This window comes from Hyperolius riggenbachi, chromosome 6, assembly GCF_040937935.1.
Source record: "Hyperolius riggenbachi isolate aHypRig1 chromosome 6, aHypRig1.pri, whole genome shotgun sequence".
NCBI classification, from domain to species: Eukaryota; Metazoa; Chordata; class Amphibia; order Anura; family Hyperoliidae; genus Hyperolius; species Hyperolius riggenbachi.
The window spans coordinates 350,509,331-350,534,308 of record NC_090651.1 but is presented as its reverse complement, the minus strand read 5'-3'; the positions used below and the strand labels follow the sequence as shown (position 1 = coordinate 350,534,308).

Genomic DNA, 24,978 nt, shown 5'->3' with positions numbered 1-24,978 from the left:
TACCTGTAGGTCTGTCTCTGATATGTCCGTCTGTCTTATTACCTAACACCTGTAGGACTGTCTCTGAAATGTCCGCCTGTCTAAAGCCCGGCACTTTCTGTAGAACTGTCTCTGTCATGTCTATCTGTCTATTACTTGACAAATCCTGTATGATTGTCTCTCATGTCCGGCTGCCTATTACCCAACACTTCCTGTATGACTTTCTCTGATAAGTTTGCTTGTCTACCATTATAGGACTGTCTCTGTATGTTAAGTGTCTAATTGAAACTTTATTCCCTTAATTGATACATTTCTTACTTTCAAATGTTAATATGAAGTAAAATGAACCAGGATCGAAAGGACCAGTGTGGTTTGAATTGTAAAACAACATATTGTTGTTAGAAAATCTGTGGTGTGCATGATTTGGGGTGTGCTAGGGGAGTGATTAGGGGTGTGCCAGGGGTGTGATTAGGGGTGTGCCAGGGGCGTGGCTAGGGGTGTGTCCGGGTTGTAGCTTAAGTGTTCCTCTTTCTTCTCTCAAAAAGTTGGGAGGTATGTATAGTTCCAACATAAACCTCTGTAACATCCCGGAGTAGCTGTATAATATCCTGTGTTGTGTCTGTTTCTCCTCCGCAGGCTCATCACCTCTTTGAACTGCTGAACCTCCAGCACGCTTTTGTCACTGAAGTCGGTAAAATTGTTGGTTTAGTCACCAGGACAGAGGTAAGAAGCCAAAACATTACATGTATCTGCCTGGGATTCCCCCTCCATGGATCTGACTGGGATTCCCCCTTCTTGCAGGGGTGTAACAATAGTGGGTCTCGCAGGGGGAGGGGGGCTAGGGGTGGGCACACTCCTGCACTTAAGATGCAGAGCAGCAGCGGAGTGCCATACATTGCTTCCTTTCAGCAGTAGGACAGGTCCTCGCCACTTTTGTGTTCAGTGTTACTTCGCACCCTACAGCCAATGACCTTACAGCTCCTGATGCCTGTCACATGACTTGCAGGGACAAGAGCCGGATGGTGAAAGGCTGCAGGGCATGGAGCTGCACTGGACACAGGAGCGGAGAGGATCTGTCCTGCCTCCAGAAGGAGGTATCTGCATCTTAAAGAGACTCCGTAACAAAAATTGCATCCTGTTTTTTATCATCCTACAAGTTCCAAAAGCTATTCTAATGTGTTCTGGCTTACTGCAGCACTTTCTGCTATCACCATCTCTGTAATAAATCAACTTATCTCTCTCTTGTCAGACTTGTCGGCCTGTGTCTGGAAGGCTGCCAAGTTCTTCAGTGTTGTGGTTCTGCTATGAACTCCCCCTTCCAGGCCCCTCTATGCACACTGCCTGTGTGTTATTTAGATTAGTGCAGCTTCTCTCAGCTCTATTATCTTTTACAAGCTGGATAAATCCTCCTCTGAGCTGGCTGGGCTTTCACATACTGAAGAATTACAGACAAGGGCAAAGCTGTTTGCACGAAGAAACAAGCAGCCTGAAACTTCAGTGCATGAGAACAGGGGGAAAGAAACACACAAATGATCTCTTGAGATTCAAAAGGAAGGCTGTATACAGGCTGCTTGTGTATGGATGTATTTTCTATGTGTGGACATACTGTACATCAACCTACTTCCTGTTTTGGTGGCCATTTTGTTTGTTTATAAACAAACTTTTTAAAACTGTTTTTAACCACTTTTAATGCAGCGAGGAGCGGCGAAATTGTGACAGAGGGGAATAGGAGATGTCCCCTAACGCACTGGTATGTTTACTCTTGTGCGATTTTAACAATACAGATTCTCTTTAAGTACAGGAGAGGGCCCCCTAGCCCCCGCTGGAGGGCCCGGCACAATATAGTTATGCTCCTGCCCCCATGTCCCGGCCCATTCCACAACACTCTCTGCATGTAGAATTACTTATGTTTTTGTAAATTTCCTCCCATAACCCCAACACACACTGGAAGAATAATTGCCTCCCTCCAGACTGTGGCATGATCATTAGACTATGACTATGGTAGGATTGGATTGTGAGCTCCTCTGAGGACAGTCTGTCAGCGATATAGGGCCGGATTTCTGGGAAGGCCACAAAGGCCATGGCCTTGAGCGGTAAAAGCAGAAGGGCGGCAGGACAGAGAGATAAGAGGTCACATGTGAAATTAAATCATCCTTCCTGGTCTGCAATTCAGCCACCCTGCTTTGCTCTGCTGCCTAAATTCTAGAGGTCCCTGCATTTCCCTTACTTTCTGGTGCTTGATGACAGTCAGCAGCATCTGCTATCACCTGATGATCCTGTCCTCTGTATGATGGACATTCAAGCTGCTGTGAGAAGTGCCAGAGCTTTACAGTAGAGAGTAGAACTCCTGAGTTCCGTGAGGTTTCATGCACACATCCACGGACAGGAATTATAAGCTCTGCTAAATTCCCTCTCCCCCTCACCACTGCCGGATAGTTATTTACTGATAAGCACTGTTAAAGGGAACCTACAGTAAACTGAGAAGTATATGGATTTTTCCTTTTAAAATAATACCAGTTGCCTGACTCTCCTGCTGATCCTGTGTCTCTAATACTTTTAGCCACAGCCCCTCAACAAGCATGCAGATCAGGTGCTCTGACTGATGTGTGACCAGATTAGTTGCATGCTTGTTTCAGGTGTGTTATTCAGCCACTACTGCAGCCAAAAAGATCAGCAGGACTGGCAAGCAACTGGTATTTTTTAAAAGGAAACATCCATGTCCCTATCGGGTAAGGTTCCCTTTAAAGCAAACCTGAAGCAAAAATAAACTTACAATATAATGAATTGTATGTGTAGTACAGCTAAGAAAAGGAACATTGGTAGCGTCTCATATTGTTTTCCAGCACAGGAAGAGTTAAGAAACTTCAGCTGTTATCTATTCAAAAAAAGCTCTTTGACCTGACTTGTGTGGAAGACAGTCCTGTTTTCTGGAGCACTTAACTGAAGCAGTGAGAGACCGCTTGAGATAAAGTTTTACAACAGGAAAGTTCATCGGATCATTAGCTCTGCTGTTTTATAGTTTAAAATACAGCGTGTGGTTTTTGAACTGCAAATATGACAGAATGATGCAATGTTCTAAAAAAAGAAAAAAAAAAAAAGGTATGTATATATATATATATATATATATATATATATATATATATATATATATATATATATAAATAAAAATATGAGGCTTTTCTATTTGAAAAGAGTTTTTTGTGTTGTTTGCTTTTTTTATTTCAGATGAGGAAAGCCATTGAGGAACTCGCCAACCCCAAATAATTCTGCGGTTGAATTTTGGGAGGCCCTGTGGGCTGATCTCTCCTGTCCTATGATTGGCTGAGAATATTCCACAGATCAGATCCAAACAGCCTCTCCCAGGATTGAAGGCCCAGGAAGCTGTTGTGTCTCCCTCTGAAGAGCTGCGATTTTCCTGTCACTCATCGTGTGTTCAATGTGACTCTTTAGTTTAGATGACGAATGTCTTTTACGTCACTCTGTAAAGATGTTTCCATATTAATAGTCCAATCAGGACGGCTGATGGAATACACAGAGTGCAGATCCCCCGATAGCAAAGCACAGATTATCCTGGCCGTGCGGACTGATGGAAAGGTTGTTTAATATTCTACAAGTGCGATAATCCCTTTCCTGTGACACCCCAGCACCAGCCCCTCTGGCCGCAGCATTGCAGGGGAACTCCGCACCTATCTGTACCGAGCAGGAAACTATTACAGCCTGTCTGGTTTGTATATCTGCACCGAGAGATCTCCCGGTAAAAATCTCCCAGTTAGACGCCCCCCTCCCAATTAAGCGGAACAGGGATCCAGTGGTTTGTGAAAATGCAAGCAAAGGGGCAGCAGTGAATTGCTATATATTACCTGTTTCCAGAGGTGGGACAGGTCCTCTTCACGCTTCTTCAGCATAGCCACGCACCTGAGTGGCAGCCAATCACCATGCGGCTGACAATGTCTGTCACATGACAGGCAGAGATGGAAGCTGCATGGTGATTGGCTGCACGGAGTTGAACTGTAGAGGAATGAAGAGGACCTGTCCTGCTGCCGTTCTGCACTTAATGCTTCCTTAGCCCCCTCCTGTAAAGGTAGGGGTCATGTGTTCTGTTATTATACCCCTACTCCCGTCAGTTCATGTTATCTGCTGCTAGGCTTCATGGTCATATTCATCAATGATACTTACGGGGGAGGTCTTGCCTCTCTTCCCACTTTATCCCCTCCTACTACTTTTATAGACTGGCATCAGTGTTTTCTGCAGCTCCCCCATCAGGCGAGTACAGGTATTGCATTCATTTTGGGGGAGCACAGAAAATTGTGATAGATTCAGATGGCAGCCTGGATATTTGGACAGCTCATTTTCAGTAGTTTTCAAGGTGAAAAAAAAAACAAAACCTTTTCGTAGAAGAAGATTTAGGAGAGAAGTTTATTGAACCAGGTTGCGTATTATTTTCTCAGCTTATCCTTTCAGCAAATTACACAATACCGGCGAAACAGGTTGGGCGTTTTCTTCAATTATTGGCCAATTTTCTATGGAATGTATATATTATGAAGATTTAATATCCCTGAAATTCTTGTAATGAATACATACTAATTTACTTAGTGTCGCACATGTAATGTCTGCTGTGATTAACTGTATGGATATTTATTTCATTTTTTTTGTAATTTGTTTTATAAATTTGAATAAACTGCACTTCAGTCACCAGCAGATCTCCCAGTGTCCTCTAGATGTCAGCAGAGCTCCATCACTTTTAGGCAGGTTTCACACTTTATACTATTCAGTGTAATCTCGTTAAAGTAAACTCCAAGGGAGCGGGAAAAGTGATTTACTATATCAAAAGTTTACTCTATCAGAAATTGTCCTAGAAATGGCCCAGCATGAACTTTTACATTCCCTGCTGCAAAGGAGCAACTCTGTCCTCCCATTAGAAAACTTTCTGCTCACACTTGGGCCAATCGTGAAGCCACCTACAAGATGCAGCCAATCATGATAAGACACTCACATCTGTAAAGCGAGTGGCTCCGATACCTCCACAGGCGGGACTTAGCACTCTCCATATTCCCCTCAGTTTTCCAGCCAGACGGCCCACACTGATCTGCACTTCAAGTGAAAGTAGCCCGTACAAGGGAAGAGATACCCAGGAATGTGTACAATCATCTTGGAGGAGTATGACGATACTTTTATTAGTGATTGCAATGTAGAAGTGGTAACGCTTCATCCTCTTTTGTTTACATTCACATTATTCCTCATTTTTCCCAGGCTGCTTATTTGTACAGTACTGTATATCCAGCGCCGGTGTAATGACAGATTTTGCAACCCATTATATTTTGCAACTTGCCATAGAGGACAGTGTATAACTGTGTAGGCGTGGCTTCCTTCTGTTAACACGCCTGTAATTTTTTGCAACCATGGATCCCATTGAGCTAGAAGGGGGATTGTTCCCTCCAGGGGGGGGGTTATTAATTGAGCAAGAGGGGAGGGTTCTGTGTGAGAATAGGATTTGGTTGGGTTGCATTTTCTGATACAGATAGGTTGAAGTCAATGGTTAGGTTGCACTTTCTGATAGCTATCCCTATAAATCAATGCAACCGGTTGCAAAATCTGATAAAGTTGCAAAAAATTTCACTACACCGGTGCCATTCTTCATGCCTTACAAGTGTTATCAGGCATCACCTCACTAGCAACCAGCCTGAAGAGAGCAGCCGACCATGGGTTTCACCCTGACATGTGACGCATGCTCCGCCCACTGTGCACTATATCCAGAGTCAGCATCACATAGCGGCCAAAAAACATATTTACTATAACAGGAGTTTTATTATGCCCAGGTTTACTATACCAGGCGTTACTTCCATATACTAACAATGGAGATTGTCCAGGACCTGGAGAGGGTAGTTTACTATTCCTGAATGTTTACTATACCAGAGTTTATAATAACGAGATTATACTATTTACTATACCAGTTTATTATAACGAGATTATACTATTTACTGTACCAGGATTTATTATAACGAGATTATACTATTTACTACACCAGAGTTTATTATAACGAGATTATACTATTTACTATACCAGAGTTTATTATAACCAGATTATACTATTTACTATACCAGAGTTTATTATAACGAGATTATACTATTTACTACACCAGAGTTTATTATAACAAGATTATACTATTTACTATACCAGAGTTTATTATAACGAGATTATATTATTTACCATACCAGAGTTTATTATAATGAGATTATACTATTTACCATACCAGAGTTTATTATGAGATTATACTATTTACCATACCAGAGTTTATTATGAGATTATACTATTTACCATACCAGAGTTTATTGTAACCAGATTATACTGTAGTAGACCTAAGGCCCGTTAACATAATGGGTGCTAGGCCTCCCTCACAACACCCCTTCCGCCCATCACCACTGCTGCCACATGTCAGCGAGCATGCACGTGCATGACGCCCGCACACGCCACCCGCGTGTCGTGCCGTCACGGTACGGAAAAGCACGGACACGGGTTTTATTAGGTAGGATACTAATACGCTGTAGTAATTATGCACGGTGCGGAGACACTGCGGACAGTTTAGTTAAACTGCAGTCAGCAAGCAGAAACAGCAGCTGAAGTGCAAGGAATCCTATATGCTAAATGAAGAAGGTGGGTGTGGTGTGCACACGTGCAGGCTTTGGTGCGCAGGCTTTAGCGTACACATGTGCAGGCTTTGGTGCGCAGGCTTTAGCGTACACATGTGCAGGCTTTGGTGCGCAGGCTTTAGCGTACACACGTGCAGGCTCTTTGGTGCGCAGGCTTTAGCGTACACATGTGCAGGCTTTGGTGCGCAGGCTTTAGCGTACACATGTGCAGGCTTTGGTGTGTACACGCTGGCCTTGGTGTGCATGAGTGCTGGCTTTGGCAGAAGTGGCATTTGCGTTGTAGGCAGCAGTTGTGGTCTCTACATGTTACAAGAGCCCGTCACTGTTTTCCTGTTGTGTGCTGCAGCACCCTCTGTATTTATATATTTCTTATGGAGTCTGGGGACCTCCAGTGCTGCGTGCATGCTTTGCATAGTATTGCATAAAATTCGGTTTGTGCTGCTCATCCCTCGGCTTACATGTTGCATGAATGCGGCTGTCACTGGCTATAATGAATGAATGGCCAGCAGATGTCGGTAAAGTTCTGAGCCGCTTCATGTTACAAGAGTGAGGCTGTCACTAGCTGTAATGACGATGAATGACCAGCAGGTGTCAGTAGCGCTCTGATTCGCTGTCACTGGCTGTGATGATGATGATCAGCAGGACTCCTCTTTTCACCTGTAGATAGGACTATTTTTACAAGGCAGTCATTTTCCCTGGAAATGGAATCAGGAGGTGACAATTTACACGACACACATTACTGCAAATCCCATTATTTCCACTTTGTGCTCTTGTTTACCTGCCAACAGCTGAGTGTCACATATAGAGCCATGAGGTCCGAGTACTGACTCCTGGCAGGGACAATATTCCATTTACACCTATGCACCTGTGTGTGGCTGCTGTGATGGGAGATGGACGCTGACCCTGGTTTTAGGGTGCAGGATGGGAGAGAGTAAACACACATAGATCCCAAATGTCCCCCTTTTGCAGGGACAGTCCCTCTTTGGGAGCCATGTCCCTCCTTCTTTCTCATTTGTCCCTCTTTCAGGACTCGTGTACAGATCTAGGTAAACATAAGTATTTTTCTGCTGAAAAATTAGCTTAATTGACGCTAAACTTTATTCCCCTCCATAGGGCCAGTTTCACACTGGAGCACTTTACTAGTGATCATACCTCCCAACTTTTTGAGATGAGAAAGAGGGACACATAAGCCGCACCCCTGATCACGCCCCTGCCCCACCCCTGATCACACCTCTAGTCACGCATACCATAAAGATCTCATAAGAAAAATATTATGTTTTATAGTTCAAACCACGCTGGTCCTTTCTATGCTGGTTCATTTTCCTTCATATTAACATTTTAAAATTAGTAATATATCAATTTAAAGGGTGGGAATAAAGTTTAGAGTCAATCAAACACATTTTTTAGTAGAGAAATATCTATATTTACATAGAAAGAGGGACAAAGTCCTGAAAGAGGGACACATGAGAGGGACTGTCCCTCCAAAAGAGGGACAGTTAGGAGCTATGCTAGCGATTTCAGCTTGTCTGTAAATTACTAGCGCTTGAAAAAGCTCTATGGCAATGCAAATCAATGATAGTGTTCACACTGTAGCGATCACCGGTGATTAGAGACTTGCTGAAATCTCAAACATGGTGCGTGCAAAGTGAATCTGAAGCCAAATTCAAAAAAAAAAGTAAAGAAAAACAGATACTTATCGAAGGAGAGGGCAGGCGTTGGATCCTATAGAGAATTCCCGCTCCTCTCCTCATCCCCCACAGGCTCCTCAGTTTAAATCTCCCGCCATGGGAGGCTTCAGCAGTCTTTGAGAACCCGAGTGCTCCTGAAGATGGGTGGCTCTGTACTGCGCCTGTGTGAGAGAGGGCGCTCGCGCAGTATGGAGTGGCCCGTCTTCAAGTGCTACCAAGGACTTCTGAAGCCACCTGCAGCGGAAGAGAGCAGTCTCTTCGACCGATGAGTCAGAGACTGCTAACGGCGGAGCCATCGCAGGAACGACAGGACGAGCAGAGGAGTGAAAAGGCTCTATAGGACCCAGAGCCTTCCCTATCCTTAGGTAAGTCTATATTTTATTTTTAATTTTGCTTTCATACTTTAAATATATATTTTCTATATGCAAATGTTAACATATAAAGGAAAATTACCCAGGAAAGAAAGGACTGGTGTGGTTTGAATTATAAAACAACTTATTTTTCTTATGAAACCTTTATGGTATGTGTGATGAGGGATGCGGTGGAGGCGTGGTTTAGAGGTGTGGCAAGGGCATGGCTTAAAGGGAACCAGAGACAAAGCACCCTTGTGTATTTTACCATATAGATCAGTAAGAACATTAGAGAAACCACTTACCATGCTCTCTGTTTCCTCCTCACTGCTAAAAGTGTCTGTTATCAGCTGTGATAAAAATCCCGGACTGAGCATTCAGTCTGGCTTTGCAGGGAATAATTATAGCTGAGTCATTATAGCAGAGCCACAAGGGGGCAGGCTTGGGCTTGAAAAGACACCAGAGAAGACAGACTCAGCTGTAATCTTTCTGTAGCAAAGCTAGACTGAGTGCTCAGTCGGGGATTCTTATCAGAGGTGATAACAGTCAGATTAAACAGAGAACAATGAAGCAAAGAGCAGATTAGGTGTTTACTGTCACGTTCCCACTGATTTATAAGGTAAAATACAAGAGGGTGCTTCATCTCTGGTTCTCTTTAAGTGTCCCTCTTTCTTATGATAAAAAGTTGGGAGGTATGAATACATCTGGAATGAGCTGTAACCATGCACAAAATTCAGGAGGTTGCCAGTCCAGAGTCGCGTCTCTGGGATACACCAGGTGGTTGGGGAGCATCAATTTTCGTAGTAAAAAACTGCCTAAATTTTTCTGAAACTAATAGAAAATCCTCAGCATGGTAATATCTGTATATTTTAGGAAGGGGACAACTGCAGTTCATCACTTTCCAGTCCAACCCTGTACCACTAAAATATGGTGTGCCTCAGGGATCGATACTATTATCCCTTGTTGTTCACCATACACATGCTACCACCCATCACCATCCAAAAACACATACCTCTGCTATGCTGATGACACCCAGCTATATATGTCTTTCAAACCCGACATGACAGACTTCATCCCAAAAATAAACACATGCTTAGCTGAGCTTCAGGAGTGGATGAATGAAAACTGGCTTAAAGAGGATTTGTAATGTTAAAAAATTCCCCTGGGGGGGGGGGGGGTACTCACCTCGTGGGGGAAGCCTCTGGAACCTATGTCCTTGACATGCTAACATTCAAATCCCTACCAGACCTGGGCCCTGGATACTTGAAGGATTTGATGCAACTGTGTCATACCTCCCACAACGTCAGATCAAAAAACTTGACCACTCCCAGAGTCCAACTAAAAACCTTTGGAGCCAGAACTTTCTGTCATGCTGCCCTTACCTTTTTGAACACATTGCCCCACCCAATCAAGACAGCTCCAACCCTGGACACATTTTTAAATCAAAACCAAAAACCCACCTGTTTAGTCTGGCATTTATGATCACATAACGTTTTTCCCTGTACACATCACTATGTACAGATCTGAGACAAGCTTATGTTTTTTGGGTCCTGCGGGAGAAAAGTGCTTTACAAATGTTTTGTTGTTGTTGATTTGAGTTTTGGTACTCGTTCCAGTAATGGATCTTCAGGCCCGGTAGAAGGTTCTGCAAGATTGGTAGAAGCAATTTATGCAATGAAATGTGAAGACTCTGGGATTCTGATTGCAAAGTGTTTGTTCTGCCTTTATTGATAAGGGGGAGAAGTGATTTTGCGCATCTGCTCGTTCATCAGTCGCCGCTGACACGAAGATTAATTAACTTGAATGGAGCATCAGATGAGAAGCAGCAAACGGTCGTTCATCAGAAAATGGGTCTCCAATAACTGCCATAGAATTCACACATCACTGATTTTTTTAAAAGAACAACCGAGGTGACGTGACATGAGATAGACATGTGTATGTACAGTGCCAAGCACACAAATCACTAGGCTGTGTTGCTTTTTTTCTTTCTCTGCCTGAAAGAGTTAAACATCGGGTATGCAAGTGACAGTTTCTGTCTCGGTCGGACTGGGTCAGACTATAGCAAAACCCTCACTGATAAGTAATTACAGCCATAAACCACTTTCCTGTCAGTAAATGGCTTGTGAGAGCAGGAAAGAGATAAAATGGGTCATTAATTCACAGATTTTAGCTCTGACATACTTCAATGAAGGTGACATTGAGCAGAGACAATGAAACAATAAAAACTTAAAAACTAGATTTAAATATAAAATAAAACTGTTGACTGTATAGGACTCCTAAAGGATGAGGATGGGAACTCAATGGTGGATGACCAAGGTAAGGCAGAGTTATTAAATGCTTTCTTTGCTTCTGTCTTCACAAAAGAAACAGCACTGTTGCAAATTACAGAGGCAGAAGAGTATCAATCTTCTAACTGTAATATTAAATACTCAACGCAGGAAGAAGTAAAGGCAAGACTAAATAAATTAAAAATAGACAAGGCACCTGGCCCGGATGGCATGCATCCTCGGGTCCTAAGGGAATTAAGTTCAGTTATAGATAAACCCCTTTATCTTATCTTTTGTGACTCTCTTTTAACTGGCAGAGTCCCAGTGGATTGGCGTACAGCCCACGGTTTCCCATTATTTAAGAAGGGCAAAAAATCAGATACAGGAAATTATAGACCTGTAAGCTTAACATCAGTTGTATGCAAACTATTTGAGGGGTTACTAAGAGATACTATACATGACTTCATAGTAGAAAATAATCTTATTTCTCAGCATCAACATGGGTTTACTAAAGACAGGTCCTGTTTGACTAACATGCTCAGCTTTTATGAGGTAGTGAATGCTAATATGGCTATTGGGAATGCTGTAGATGTGATATACTTGGACTTTGCAAAGGCCTTCGACACTGTTCCCCACAAAAGTCTGGTGCAAAAGTTGAGGATGCAAGGACTGGGGAATAGTCTGTGTGCATGGATAGGGAACTGGCTAATGGACAGAAAACAAAGAGTTGTGGTCAATGGATCGTACTCAAAATGGGAGACTGTTAGCAGTGGGGTCCCACAGGAGTCTGTACTGGGTCCAGTACTCTTCAATTTATTTATTAATGACCTAGTAGATGCAGTAGTGAGCAATGTTGCTATTTTTGCAGATGATACAAAATTGTGCAGAATCATCAACTCTCAGGAAGATAGTGTCATATTGCAACAGGATCTGGATAGGATGGCTATATGGGCACATAAATGGCAGATGAAACTCAATGTTGAAAAATGTAAAGTCATGCATTTTGGTCGTACCAATGGTCTAGCACCATACAAAATAAATGGGATAGAGTTGGGGACATCAAACTTGGAGAAGGACTTAGGAGTACTAATCGACAACAAGTTAAATAATCGTACTCAATGCCAAGCCGCTGCAGCTAAAGCTAACAAAATTTTGGGATGCATTAAAAGGGAAATAAAAACTCGAGATGCTAGCATAATATTGCCCCTGTTTAACTCTCTAGTAAGGCCACATCTGGAATATGGAATTCAGTTCTGGGCACCACATTAGAAAAAAGATATTGCAGTTTTAGAGCAGGTGCAGAGACGAGCAACAAAATTGATACGTAGGATGGAAGGTCTCGCTTACCAAGAAAGGTTAGATAAACTGGGTTTATTTAGTCTAGAGAAAAGCCGCCTTAGAGGAGATCTAATTAACATGTATAAATACATCAGAGGGCAATAGAATAGCTTGGCGGATGAGGTTTTTGTCCCTAGGCCTTCTCAAAGGACTAGAGGACATGATCTGTGCATGGAGGAAAAACGTTTTAGCCATTTATTTAGAAAAGGGTTCTTTACAGTAAGAGTGAGTAAAATGTGGAATGCATTGCCACAGGAAGTCGTTATGACAAACTCTATACCTGCATTTAAAGGGGGCTTAGATGCTTTCCTTGCGTTGAAAGACATCCATGGCTACAATTACTAGGTAATGCCTAATGATGTTGATCCAGGGATTTTATCTGATTGCCATCTGGAGTCGGGAAGGAATGTTTCCCTTTTGGGGCTAATTGGACGATGCCTTGTAAGGGTTTTTTTTTACCTTCCTCTGGATCAACAGGGATATGTGAGGGAGCACGCTGGTGTTGTACTTTGTACTGGTTGAACTCGATGGACGTATGTCTTTCCTCAACCAAAATAACTATGTAACTATGTAAAAACTGGGATATCTAAAAAAAAAAAAGAGGCATATTTAGGAGAAGTTGGATAGATGCAGTTTTTCGTTTTTCTCATCAGTTTATTTTCACCTCGGATGTCCTTTAAGGTGGTAATCTGCAAATTGATGTTACTATTTTTTTTTTAAATTTTATTATAAAACAAGGTACAATGCCCCCCCCCCCAAACACACATTTTATCCCACATTTTATCCAATCTCTGATTGGATCTCATGGGGCTCCACTGCCTCAACAGTACCAGCCCCGACCTCTAGTGTGGCCCACCTCCTTATAAGCTCCTCCCCCAGTGTGAAAACATTTATTCCAAGTTCCACCCTCTCTTCCCCAGTGTTACCACCCTTTTCCAAGTGCTGCTCTCCTAAAGGCATCCAGTGTTCTAAGCTCCTCCCTTTGTACCCTAGTGAAGGCTTCACCTCCCTCTAGACCTCATTGGTTGGAGCAGTGCAGAGGCCAGGCCCATCACGAGACAGTGATTAGTAAGACAACACAAAGCTGGTGATTGTTTTGTATATCAGTAGATAAGACAGAGCAGTGCCAATACATCCACTTGAACTGACACAGCGACATGACCGCACGGAACGTCAGCGGCAACAGACATACATGAAACTACAAACAAGTAGAAGGCGGACTCCACCCTAAAGGGGTACTTCAATTACAGATGGATGCTGGCTAATTAAATCATCCACAACTTTTACATGTCTCTGGTGATGAGATTTTGCCCCAGTTCTGACCAATTCGCCATTGCAAAAGCAGACGTAGATGCCTGACTCCTCCCACCACGTTATCTGTCATGTGCATAAAGTCAGATACTGGGGCAAAAGCAGCAACAGGAATTCTTAAGAAAGCCAATAAATGATTCAAACAACCACTATCTCCTGCAAACTGAGGTACCGGTTATGGGCAGACTGACAAAAGAAAGTAGATAAGGCTTTGGGTCAAAACCTTTTCGTCAGAGAAGGTCAGACCTTCTGAAGTGACAAACATAATGCTGAAGTGACAGGGTCTCATTCAGTCCAGCTGCGTGAAGTCCACATCATTATCTTGTCTGGTGGCTCATGTGAGTCCTCTTCCCAAGATCCTTTGCAGCAACCACTGTTTTCTCACCTCTTGAGGTCTTCTTAGTGGCAACCCTTCCCAGAAACCTTTGCAGTAGCCAGTCTCCTCACCTTTAGAGGTCTGTTCAACAGTCATCCCTTCCCAGAATCCTCAATAACAGCCACAGTCTCACCTATGGAGGACTGTTCCACCCTCCCAGAATCCTCTACAGCATTGTCACTGAACCTCTGGAGGTCTGCCTAATGGTTCATGTTTCCAAGAATGCTCAACTGCAAACCTTTGGAGGCCTTGATCCCTGGTTCTCTCACCTAACAAGGATCCAGACAGATTGTTGAGTTTCATCCTCAGTTACTCATTGAATAAATCCCTTAAGTGATGCTGGAATCTTACTGGACCCTCGTGGGTGGTGCTGAAAAAAGTCAGCAGAGAAGCCAACACTCAGTTGCTGAGGGTCATTGGTCAGCGAATATTGACCTCTCAGTGGTCTGGAATCCATTCAGTTGTAGAAGACCTCATCCTCGGATAGCGAGCTGCTGTCCACATAGTGGAGTGAAGTGTTGAGTCGACGTTTGCAGGATTGGGGGACGCCCTCCCCTTCCCCAGCTGCTGGTGCTTTGGAATTGTCTGAGCTGCTGCTTCTGCCACCGTCTACCAGTTGACACTGAAAGCTGGACGGGGGCTCTGCCATATCCCATCTGTCCATGGGCAGAAGTTGTTGGGAGGCAGCATTCAAAGACACGGCAGAGGAGTATGAGAGGCCTGGCAAACTTCCCCCCAGGTCCGATCCGTGAGCATAGCTGAGCAGTCGGCTCTGCAGATAGAAGGTCTCCAGATCTGGGGAGAAAAAAAAAAGGAAGAAAGACAATAACAGTACACTGCCACAAGAGGTCCCTCGGGTGCCGAGGAGAGGGAGGGCTGAATCCCTGCGTGCCTGCTGCTCCCCCTCCATCACTGTAATCCCCCAGCCTGCCAAAGCATCTGGCTACCTATACTGGGGCACCTATACCTGGCTACCTATATTGGGGCACCTATGCCTAGCTACTTATACTGCGGGTACCGATACATGGCTAACCTATACTGGGGCACCGTCTGCTCCCCGCCAGACAGACGCTCTCCTGTATACTCTATCTACACTACCAGCCCTGGCCAGGCTGGAAGATTCTAAGGCGACCCACTGGATGAGGTTACAAGCGAAAGTGCAGCACATAGATACAAATAGTAAGTGCAAATAATAAGCGTGTGAAAATTATCCACCAGGTTTAATGCGCTATCGGAGCTCTCTCTCTCGCTCCCTTAACCTATACCGGGGCACCTATACCTGGCTACCTATACTAGGGGCACCTATATGTGGCTACCTATACTGGGGGCACCTATATGTGGCTACCTATACTGGGGTCACCTATACCTGGCTACCTTTACTGGGGGCACCTATATGTGGCTACCTAAACTGGGGGCACCTATACCTGGCTACCTATACTGGGGGCACCTATATGTGGCTACCTAAACTGGGGGCACCTATATGTGGCTACCTAAACTGGGGGCACCTATATGTGGCCACCTATACTAGGGGCATCTATAACTGGCTACCTATATTAAGGGCACCTGTACCTGGCTAAATACCGTATTGCAAATAACGTTCTCGAGCCCAGAGGGGGAGAGCAATATAGCCTAGAAACTGCCCTGCTTCCATAGTATGGCCACTATGACTCCCTCTACTCACAGCAAGTGTGGCCATAATTGGGAGCCCCTGTATTGGAGGGGTAGTAAGAAGTTGCTGAGACATATGCCCTGTAGTTACACCTCTGATTTCAGGCCATCATTACATCTGCCATAATCTCCAATGATTGGCCAAGTAACTGGTATAGCAGTCCGCACATCTCGCCAAATTTCTGACGTCATTGCTGATTGGCGCAGACCTGTTTGCGGGACACAGAGCGTCCCTTCTTCAGGGAACAGTAGGACAGCGGAGTCATTCTATCTGCAGGCGGCACGTCGGCTGGGCAGGAGCATTTTGGGGTGACCCAGTTTGCGTCTCCCGGTGTCCGCTCCGCCGCCACATAAACTAGGTTGCTTCCATTAATCAGCGGCGCCTACCCAGGAATAGAAAGCGTTCTCGCGCGGTGAGTGGTTTCCGAGGAGGAGGCAGCGAGCGCAGCAGCCCGCAGAGACTGGCAAAGAGTTAAGCAGATGGGTCTACGCTCATTAACCCCTCCGCTGCCGTTTCCAGATTCCCGAGGAACTGTATCTGCCGGTCACATGATTCCAGCAGGAAATGATTATTCCTAATTTGTATTCGCCGGTGTTCTGGGGATCATTAAAGCTAATGGGAACCGACAAACAAACAAACAAGAAACAGATACTTACGTATAGAGATAGAAGGCTCTGGGTCCTATAGAGCATTCCTGTCCCCTTCACAGTCCCCTTGTTCCAGCACTAGTATCCCGAGACTGCACTGCGCTAGCGCGCTCACGCAGGCGCAGTGCAGAGCCGCCCTTCTTCCGGAGCACTCAGGGTCCTGAAGACTTCTGAAGCCTCCCAGGGCGGGGATTCAAACGGGGGTGACATCGCTGGAGCGAGGGGACCATGAGGAGAACAGGAAGGCTCTATAGGACCCAGAGCCTTCTATCTCTATAGGTTAGCATCTGTGTTTTGGTTCCTATTAGCTTTAAAAACATGAATTTATTGTTCATAGATTGTAGTGATGGTCAAGTAGCAAATAACAAATAACTTCGAGTTTATGCAAATTTATTCAAAATGTATGCAAATTTATGCAGCTTGAAAATTAACCAATCGAATTTTACCTCAGCAGGATTTGATTGCTTCATTTTCAAGCTGCACAAATTTGAATTAAAAAATGTGCATACATTTGCATCAACTCGAAGTTATTTGTTCTACTTGAGCATCACTAATAGATTGTCCTCGGGGAAAATCTATTATAACTGCCATGTCTGCGGAAGAAGCAGAAGGAAAGCAGAAGCGAGTATGGACTAGCCGGGTCCTTGATGTACATATTCCACTAAGTGTAGTATTTAGTCTCTGGGGAAGATCTGAGGTCTTCCATGAAAATTACAGAACAACTAAATTCCACATTCGTTTGAATTATTGTAAAATAATTAAAAAAAAAAAATAATTGCTTAAAACAAAGATGGCTACTGCCAGATGTTGAGCAAATTAGGTTATTATAATAATAAAATCACAGCTTCCAAAGGGTTTCCAGAGACCGTGAGGAAAAAAACAAAACTTTTTTGCAGCCTTAGCAACAGTACACTGTGTACATGTTTGGAGAACAGTTGCTACTAGCCAGTCCTAGAATTCCTATCGTGTTGCACAGAGAAAGAGCTGTTGATTTTCTATGTCTGGACTTATCCAGCGACCTAGGCAACAGGTTTGTGTGTGTGAGAGCTGATAGGCTGAGCTCGGTTATTAAAATGCACATAACAGTGCGGCCACCATGACTCCCTCCATCCAATCCGGTGACCTAGGCAACAGGTTTGTGTGCGAGAGAGAGAGTTGATTGGCTAAGCTCTTTAAATAGAACGCTATAGTTACGCAGCATCACAGAAGAGGAAGCAGAGCCTGCAGATGTAATGTGCAGCAGGTACAAAGCTTATGCAGCATGAACACAGAAGATGGCGACAGGTCCCCGTTAATCGGCAGATATTTCATGGAAGAATGGCGGTCTCCCTCAGGACGTACCTTGAAGCTGTCGCACCTCCTGGGATCCAAGCCCATAATGCATTTCTTCGTCATCCAGGGAGGACCAGGCGCTCAGTGTGGCTTCTGTGATCGCAAACTGCTCAGCGACTCCTGCAGGGAAAACACAGAGAGCGTGACAGACGACCGAGATTGGGTCACACTGTGAGACTGGCTCCAATGCGACAGATTACAGAAACCTGTATAACAGTTAAGGTATAAGCCCCTCCTTCCCCCCACACCCAGCCAATAAAAATACCCCCCCTTCCTGATCAACTTCCAATCAGAATTTCAAATGGAATCTATCAACTAGGATCCTGGCTTTTCGAAAAGAGCAGTTTCCATTGGCGTGCTGTGTTCCTTGCTAATGCGAATTCGCACACAAATTGCCATAGCCATGCATGGAAAACATCAGCATGCTGGCCACACCCCCTTCATCATTATTAGGGGGGTGAAGCAGCATAAAACTGGAGGGAACCTGCAGAGAAGCACTGGTCACATGACTGCCGCTGTGATCTAAGGAACGGGGTTTGGTTAAAAAAAAAGAAGCTGGACTGGGGCTGATCAGGTCGGAGCAGGAGTGAGTGCTATTTTGGACACATCTCCGCCTCCCAGAATGCATCATCTTACTGCACCCAGGAAGAGGCACAAGGCATAGGCACATGACCACAATGCTAAGACACACCCTTTACGTATCTACACCTATTAACACATTATTCTCACGCGGTGGGTAAGTGAGTTGGCGGATACATAAAACAGTAAAGCAGCTTTAATGGTTCTGTGATTTGCTAGCCCAAACTTCCACCTCCCCGATGAAGTTAATGAGTGTGTTAGGAGAATGTTTATCTCATCAGTATGGAGAATTTGGAGCAATCAGGCTGGCAATGCTTCCTCTGCTCACTGCTGGACAGCCGGGCACCAGAGAGATGTGTCACCAGCAGCCACCACTTATCAGCGGTGACAAGCAGCTGCTCCGCTCCTCACTGGCCCAGAAACATGACACACTTCCCGGCTGCAAGAGAACTGAGGAAGCATTCTGAGACACGGAAATATACAAATATCCAGATTTCTCCTACTAATCTTCTATTCCCTGCTCTGTCTGACCTTCTCTGCTACCTACTGAGCCTCTGTCACCTGCTCCCTCCCTGACCACTGATCCTCTGTCACCTGCACCCTCCCTGACCACTGATCCTCTGTCACCTGCTCCCTCCCTGACCACTGATCCTCTGTCACCTGCTCCCTCCCTGACCACTGATCCTCTGTCATCTGCTCCCTCCATGACCACTGATCCTCTGTCACCTGACCACTGATCCTCTGTCACCTCACCTGCTCTCTACCTGACCACTGATCCTCTGTCACCTGCTCTCTACCTGACCACTGATCCTCTGTCACCTGCTCCCTCCCTGACCACTGATCCTCTGTCACCTGCTCCCTCCCTGACCACTGATCCTCTGTCATCTGCTCCCCCCATGACCACTGATCCTCTGTCACCTGCTCATCACCTGACCACTGATCCTCTGTCACCTCACCTGCTTTCTACCTGACCACTGATCCTCTGTCACCTGCTCCCTCTCTGACCACTGTTCCTCTGTCACCTGCTCTCTACCTGACCACTTATCCTCTGTCACCTGCTCCCTCCCTGACCACAGATCCGCTGTCACCTGCTCTCTACCTGCCCACTGATCCTCTGTCACCTGCTCTCTACCTGACCACTGATCCTCTGTCATCTGCTCCCTCCCTGACCACAGATCCTCTGTCACCTGCTCTCTACCTGACCACTGATCCTCTGTCATCTGCTCCCTCCCTGACCACAGATCCTCTGTCACCTGCTCTCTACCTGACCACTGACCCTCTGTCAGCTGCTCATCACCTGACCACTGATCCGCTGTCACCTGCTCCCAACCTGACCACTGATCCTCTGTCACCTGCTCCCTTCCTGACCACTGATCCTCTGTCACCTGCTCCCTCCCTGACCACTAATCCTCTGTCACCTGCTCCCTCCTTGACCACTAATCCTCCACCACCTCTTAGTTTGACCTTGAGTCGCCAGTGGCAAGATTGTACACCTGGATGAATATAACCACCATATACAAAACCTGAGAGACGGATCAGTCGAGGACTGAGAACTGGGACTGTTGAGAGTGGGGACAGAGGAATTGTTGGGGTACCTGCTGCAAATCGAGCTTCTTTCAGCTCATCCGTCAGGTCAGAGTAATGCTCCTCGTCAGTCAGAGAGGGGTCCCAGCCAGACTGGGGGGCACTCCAGCCCTTCCACTCTATTAGGTGGGCGACACGTCCACGGGCCATGGCGGTAGGTTTGGTGATGTGATCCTTAATAGTTTGTATGAGACCTGGAAACCAAACAGAAATTGTTAATATATATATATCCACACAACACTATGTTTGGAGAAAAAGAGGCACAGCACACCAATATCAAAACCCCATCCCAACTGTAAAGTATGGTGGTGGGGGCATCATGGTTTGGGGCTGCTTTGCTGCATCAGAGCCTGGATGGATTGCTATCATCGAGGGAAAAATTTATTCTAACGTTTGTCAAGACATTTTGCAGGAGAACTTAAGGCCATCTGTCCACCAGCTGAAGCGCAGCAGAAGATGGGTGTTGCAGCAGGACAACTACCCAAAGTATAGAAGTATATCAACAACAGAATGCCTTAAACAGAAGAAAATATGTCTTCTGGAGTTGCCCGGTCCTGACCTTAGCCCGATTGAGACGCTGTGGCATGACCTTAAGAAAGCGATTTACACCAGACTTCCCAAGAATATTGCTGAACTGAAACAGTTCTGTAAAGAGGAATAGTCAAGACTGACTCCTGAGCATTGATCTGCAACTACAGGAAACGTTTGGTTGAAGTTGAAGTTTTCCACCTGCACTGTGAATGTTTACATGGTGTGTTCAATAAAAACATGGAAACATTTAATTATTTGTGTGGTATTAGTTTAAGCAGACTGTGATTGTCGATTGTTGTGACTTAGATGAAGATCAGATCACATTTTCTGACCAATTTGTGCAGAAATCCATATAATCCCAGAGGGTTCACATACTTTTTACTGCGACTGTACTTACATATACTCCTGAGACACTGATGGGAATGGATCAGTGATCTCTGTACAGCACTGTGGAATAGGCCAGAGCTATATAAATGTATAATAATAATAGTGTGTGACTGTGGAGAGGATATTAGAGAGTAAGCTCCTCTGGTGCAGAGACTGATGGGAATGGATCAGTGATCTCTGTACAGCGCTGTGGAATAGGCCAGAGCTATATAAATGTATAATAATAATAGTGTGAGACTGTGGTGATGACATTAGAGTGTGAGCTCCTCTGGTGCAGAGGCTGATGGGAGTATATTAGTAATAAGTCAGGAACATACACATGAATAGACAGAAGTGTGGCTGTGACAGGTCCTGGCACGCTGTACATTAGTGCAGTAAATCTGTGGGGCGCGGTGTCACCACTTGCGGCTCGCCTGCGGTAATTGAATATAATCTGGTGGACGTGGTTCGCTCAGACATGTATTAGAGCCATTAGCTGGTCACATAATACGATGCTGCGATAAGTAGGGAACGCCATTAGGCGCAGTCATTCTTCGCAATTCTGGATCTCCCTGACAACCGCAAAAGTAAAAAGCATTAAAGCACAATAATCTGCCGAGATAAAACCGCCCCGGCATTCCACGCTTTATTAAATGACGCGTTATCATTTTTGCTCCGCTTCTCTTTGTCACCTTTTCTGGTTATTTATTTTAGATCGTGCGGGAGAATTATTACAGGACCTGCTGATGTCATTTAAAGTGGACCTGAACTCAGAATTTCCCTCTCTGCTCTAGCAACAGCATAATAAACCTTTAAAAAAAAAAAAACATTTCTTTGTTACAGCTGATACAAATCCTGCAATAAATCTGCTGTGTGTCTACTTCCTGCTTTCATGGAAGCAGACATATTGTTAACATCCTGTGTTTACAAATTAGCTGCTCTGCCATGGCAGACGAGATTCTTGAGCTGACACAGCGGAGAGATCACATTACACTAGTAATTAGTCACAGATGAGGGGAATTAGACAGGCTAAACCCTCTAAATTCACACATTTCTCTACGTTTTCCTTCTGTCTTGTGCAAGAGTTCAGGTCCACTTTAACTGGATTTTAACACATTTCCGTCCTCGCCTGTTCTGTTCACAGCGAGGAAATAATCGCTAATACCACCTTCCTTCAGGGCAGCCTATCAGGACTTCCCTAGTCATAAAGGCATCACTGCTGAAGGGTAAAACAGCTTCACAAAGTGACACCCCAAGCACAGAACATGCATATAAAGAAACACTACTGAGAGTGGCCAAAACTAGTATTTATATGATAGAGCAAAGGCTCTATCCGGGGGTGGGGGTGTAGCAATAGGGGTTGCAGAGGTTTCGACCGCATCTGGGCCAGAGGGACCCCCTCTAGTACAGTATTAGCTCTCTATTGGTCCTGTGCTCATAATAATCACGTCTATAGATACTTTGAATAGTAATATAATAATCATTAACATTAGAGTGCGTGGGTGGCCCCATTGTAAAACTTGCATCGGGGCCCACAGCTCTCTAGCTACGCCACTGTCTGGGGGTGGGGAGTTCCTCACTCCATCCATCCAAAATTTCACTTCGGTTTCCTTAACGATTGCTTGTTTTTTGGGGGTTTGAACACACATCCAATTATGATTGGGGGATGATTTGAGGGTTAACAGATTCTTAGTACAAATAAGTGTGTAGGTAAACTGTCATACTATATGGAGGTGGTAACATTGGTCACTGATTGGCCAATCAAAATTGAAGGTGTGTACCAGGCTTTTGTCCGACTCACAAAATAATGATGTGTATAAACTCACAAGAGGTAAGAATCTACAGCCTGGTACACAATCAATCAATTCTGTTTGGCCAATCACTGACCAATTTGACCACCTCCATGTAGTATGACGGTCAACAGATATGAAATACCACGAGCAGATTGCATAGGCAAACCCTCATACTACATGGAGGTGGTGAAATTGGTCAGTGATTGGCCAATCATAATTGAAAGTGTGTTCCAGGCCTATGGCAATCAATGAACATTAGTTCTATGTTGCATCATGTTTGGGGGCTGCTAGGTCAACACTGCATGCAGCTTTAGAGACGATATATACGGGCAAAAACCGGGTGCAAATGTGCGCACTGATGACGTTCTCATTCTTAGGACCGATTCACACTGGCATAAAAACTAGCAGAACCAAACAGACCGGATCCTAACAGTTGTATACAGATCCTATGTTAATGGGATCCGTTCACATTACTCTCTTCAAACAGATCTATTTGTCCCATTCCAAAGAACGGAGTGCAAGTTTTTCCAGATCAATGGATGTGTCACATTGACCTCTCGCTACTGGAACAGAAGGTCACGGATGAAAAACTGATGCCCAATAAAAATGGATCCATTTGATGGATCATTTTTTACGTACATCAGTTTTTGATCTGTGGAGTGCGAACCCAACCTGTCCAAAGCTAAAATGAAATGATGTAGGAGGTGCTGGGGCACTGGGGGAAGCGGGCCAGTCCAGGAGGTGGGGCTCTGTAGGAGGCGGGGCACTGGAGTAAGCCAGGTGGTATAGGAGATGCTGGGGCACTGGAGGAAGCGGGCCATTGTAGGAGGCGGGGCATTGGAGTTGGCCAGGTGGTGTGGGAGGTGCTGGGGCACTGGGGGAAGCGGGCCAGTCCAGGAGGTGGGGCTCTGTAGGAGGCGGGACATTGGAGTAAGCCAGGTGGTATAGGAGATGCTGGGGCACTGGAGGAAGCGGGCCATTGTAGGAGGCGGGGCATTGGAGTTGGCCAGGTGGTGTGGGAGGTGCTGGGGCACTGGGGGAAGCGGGCCAGTCCAGGAGGTAGGGCTCTGTAAGAGGCAGGGCACTGCAGTAGGCCAGGTGGTGTGGGAGGTGCTGGGGCACTGGGGGAAGCAGGCCAGTCCAGGAGGTAGGACTCTGTAAGAGGCAGGGCACTGGAGTTGGCCAGGTGGTGTGGGAGGTGCTGGGGCACTGGGGGAAGCGGGCCAGTCCAGGAGGTAGGGCTCTGTAAGAGGCAGGGCACTGGAGTAGGCCAGGTGGTGTGGGAGGTGCTGGGGCACTGGGGGAAGCAGGCCAGTCCAGGAGGTAGGGCTCTGTAAGAGGCAGGGCACTGGAGTAAGCCAGGTGGTGTGGGAGGTGCTGGGGCACTGGGGGAAGCGGGCCAGTCCAGGAGGTAGGGCTCTGTAAGAGGCAGGGCACTGGAGTAGGCCAGGTGGTGTAGGAGATGCTGGAGCACTGGAGGAAGGCGGCCAGTGTAGGAGGCGGGGCTCTGTAGGAGGCAGGCATTGGAGTAGGCCAGGTGAATAGGAGGTGCTGGAGTACTGGAGGAAGCAGGCCAGTGTAGAAGGTGGGGCTCTGTAGGAGGCGGGGCATTGGAGTAGGCCAGGCGGTGTGGGAGGTGCATTTGAGTAGGCCAGGCGGTTTGGGAGGTGCATTTGAGTAGGCCAGGCGTTTGGGAGGTGCTGGCGCACTGGAGGAAGCAGGCCAGTGTAGGAGGCGGGGCATTGGAGTAGGCCAGGTGGAGTGGGAGGTGCTGGGGCTCTGGAGGAAGCAGGCCGTATATAGTATTTATCGCTGTAAGGAAAGTGTCTGGTCATGCACTCATGTTACCCCCGTTCAGAGGATTTGCTGGAACGTCCGCAGAATTCCCAGCGGTTATCCTCTTGAACATTCCGAGCATGTCGGTGAAGAGGCGCCGGGGACGGAATGACGGTCGGATCTGTGTTGTTTCCACAGAAACCCTCATCAAGTTACTCTCAAGATCAACACTAATTAGTGAGATGTCTGAAGCGTTGGCCTGTGTCTCTTGCTGTGCCAGAATTAATGGAGAAATGAGGAGATATAAAGTGACCCTGTAATGACTGTGGTGCCAAAGTGCAGCACCTCCTGTAACCACTAAAGGGCGCTCTGTGAAGCTGGGGAGACCTCGGTTTAGTGGTGGCTCCAGCTTCAAATTTATTGGGGGGAGGGGGGGCACTGAGAGGGCAGGATGGCTGGCCATTTGATGCCTTGTGTCGACTCGTTTGATTTTAAAGTAAACTGTAACAAAAAAACAACCCCTGGGGGGTACTTACCTCGGGAGGGGGAAACCTCTGGATCCTAATACGGCTTCCCCTGTCCTCTTTAGCCTCCATGATCCCTGAAAATACAGCTGACAAGCGCGTTGGCTGTGGCGCAGTAGTACCTGCCATGCTTACCTTCCCGGCTCTAGCGCAGGCGCAGTAGCGGTTTTCCGTTAGGGGATCCAGCAGGGAACTAATGCGCAACCCCCTGCTGCTTCCTG

The 24,978-nt window shown here is 45.8% G+C and overlaps 2 protein-coding genes across 12 annotated transcripts in view; one reads left to right on the top strand and one right to left on the bottom strand.

Annotated features, from left to right (window-relative positions):
* The window catches only part of LOC137521841 (chloride channel protein ClC-Kb-like), a 104,485-nt gene extending 100,124 nt beyond the window's left edge, over window positions 1–4,361 (top strand). For 5 of the 6 annotated variants that reach the window (XM_068241636.1, XM_068241637.1, XM_068241639.1 and 2 more), the window contains 2 exons: window positions 616–702; window positions 3,205–4,361. In XM_068241636.1, coding sequence (XP_068097737.1) covers window positions 616–702; window positions 3,205–3,243 — 126 coding nt within the window. In that variant the 3' untranslated portion in view covers window positions 3,244–4,361. Of the gene's footprint in view, window positions 1–615; window positions 703–2,822; window positions 3,072–3,204 lie in introns of those variants that run through there. The other variant, XM_068241640.1, reaches the window with a different exon arrangement.
* An 8,993-nt stretch (window positions 4,362–13,354) lies between these two features.
* FAM131C (family with sequence similarity 131 member C) overlaps window positions 13,355–24,978 on the bottom strand; it is a 169,397-nt gene continuing 157,773 nt past the window's right edge. For all 6 annotated transcript variants that reach the window (XM_068241629.1, XM_068241632.1, XM_068241630.1 and 3 more), the window contains 3 exons: window positions 19,779–19,961; window positions 17,614–17,724; window positions 13,355–14,751 (listed from right to left, as the gene is read on the bottom strand). In XM_068241629.1, coding sequence (XP_068097730.1) covers window positions 14,414–14,751; window positions 17,614–17,724; window positions 19,779–19,961 — 632 coding nt within the window. In that variant the 3' untranslated portion in view covers window positions 13,355–14,413. The remainder of the gene's footprint in view (window positions 14,752–17,613; window positions 17,725–19,778; window positions 19,962–24,978) is intronic.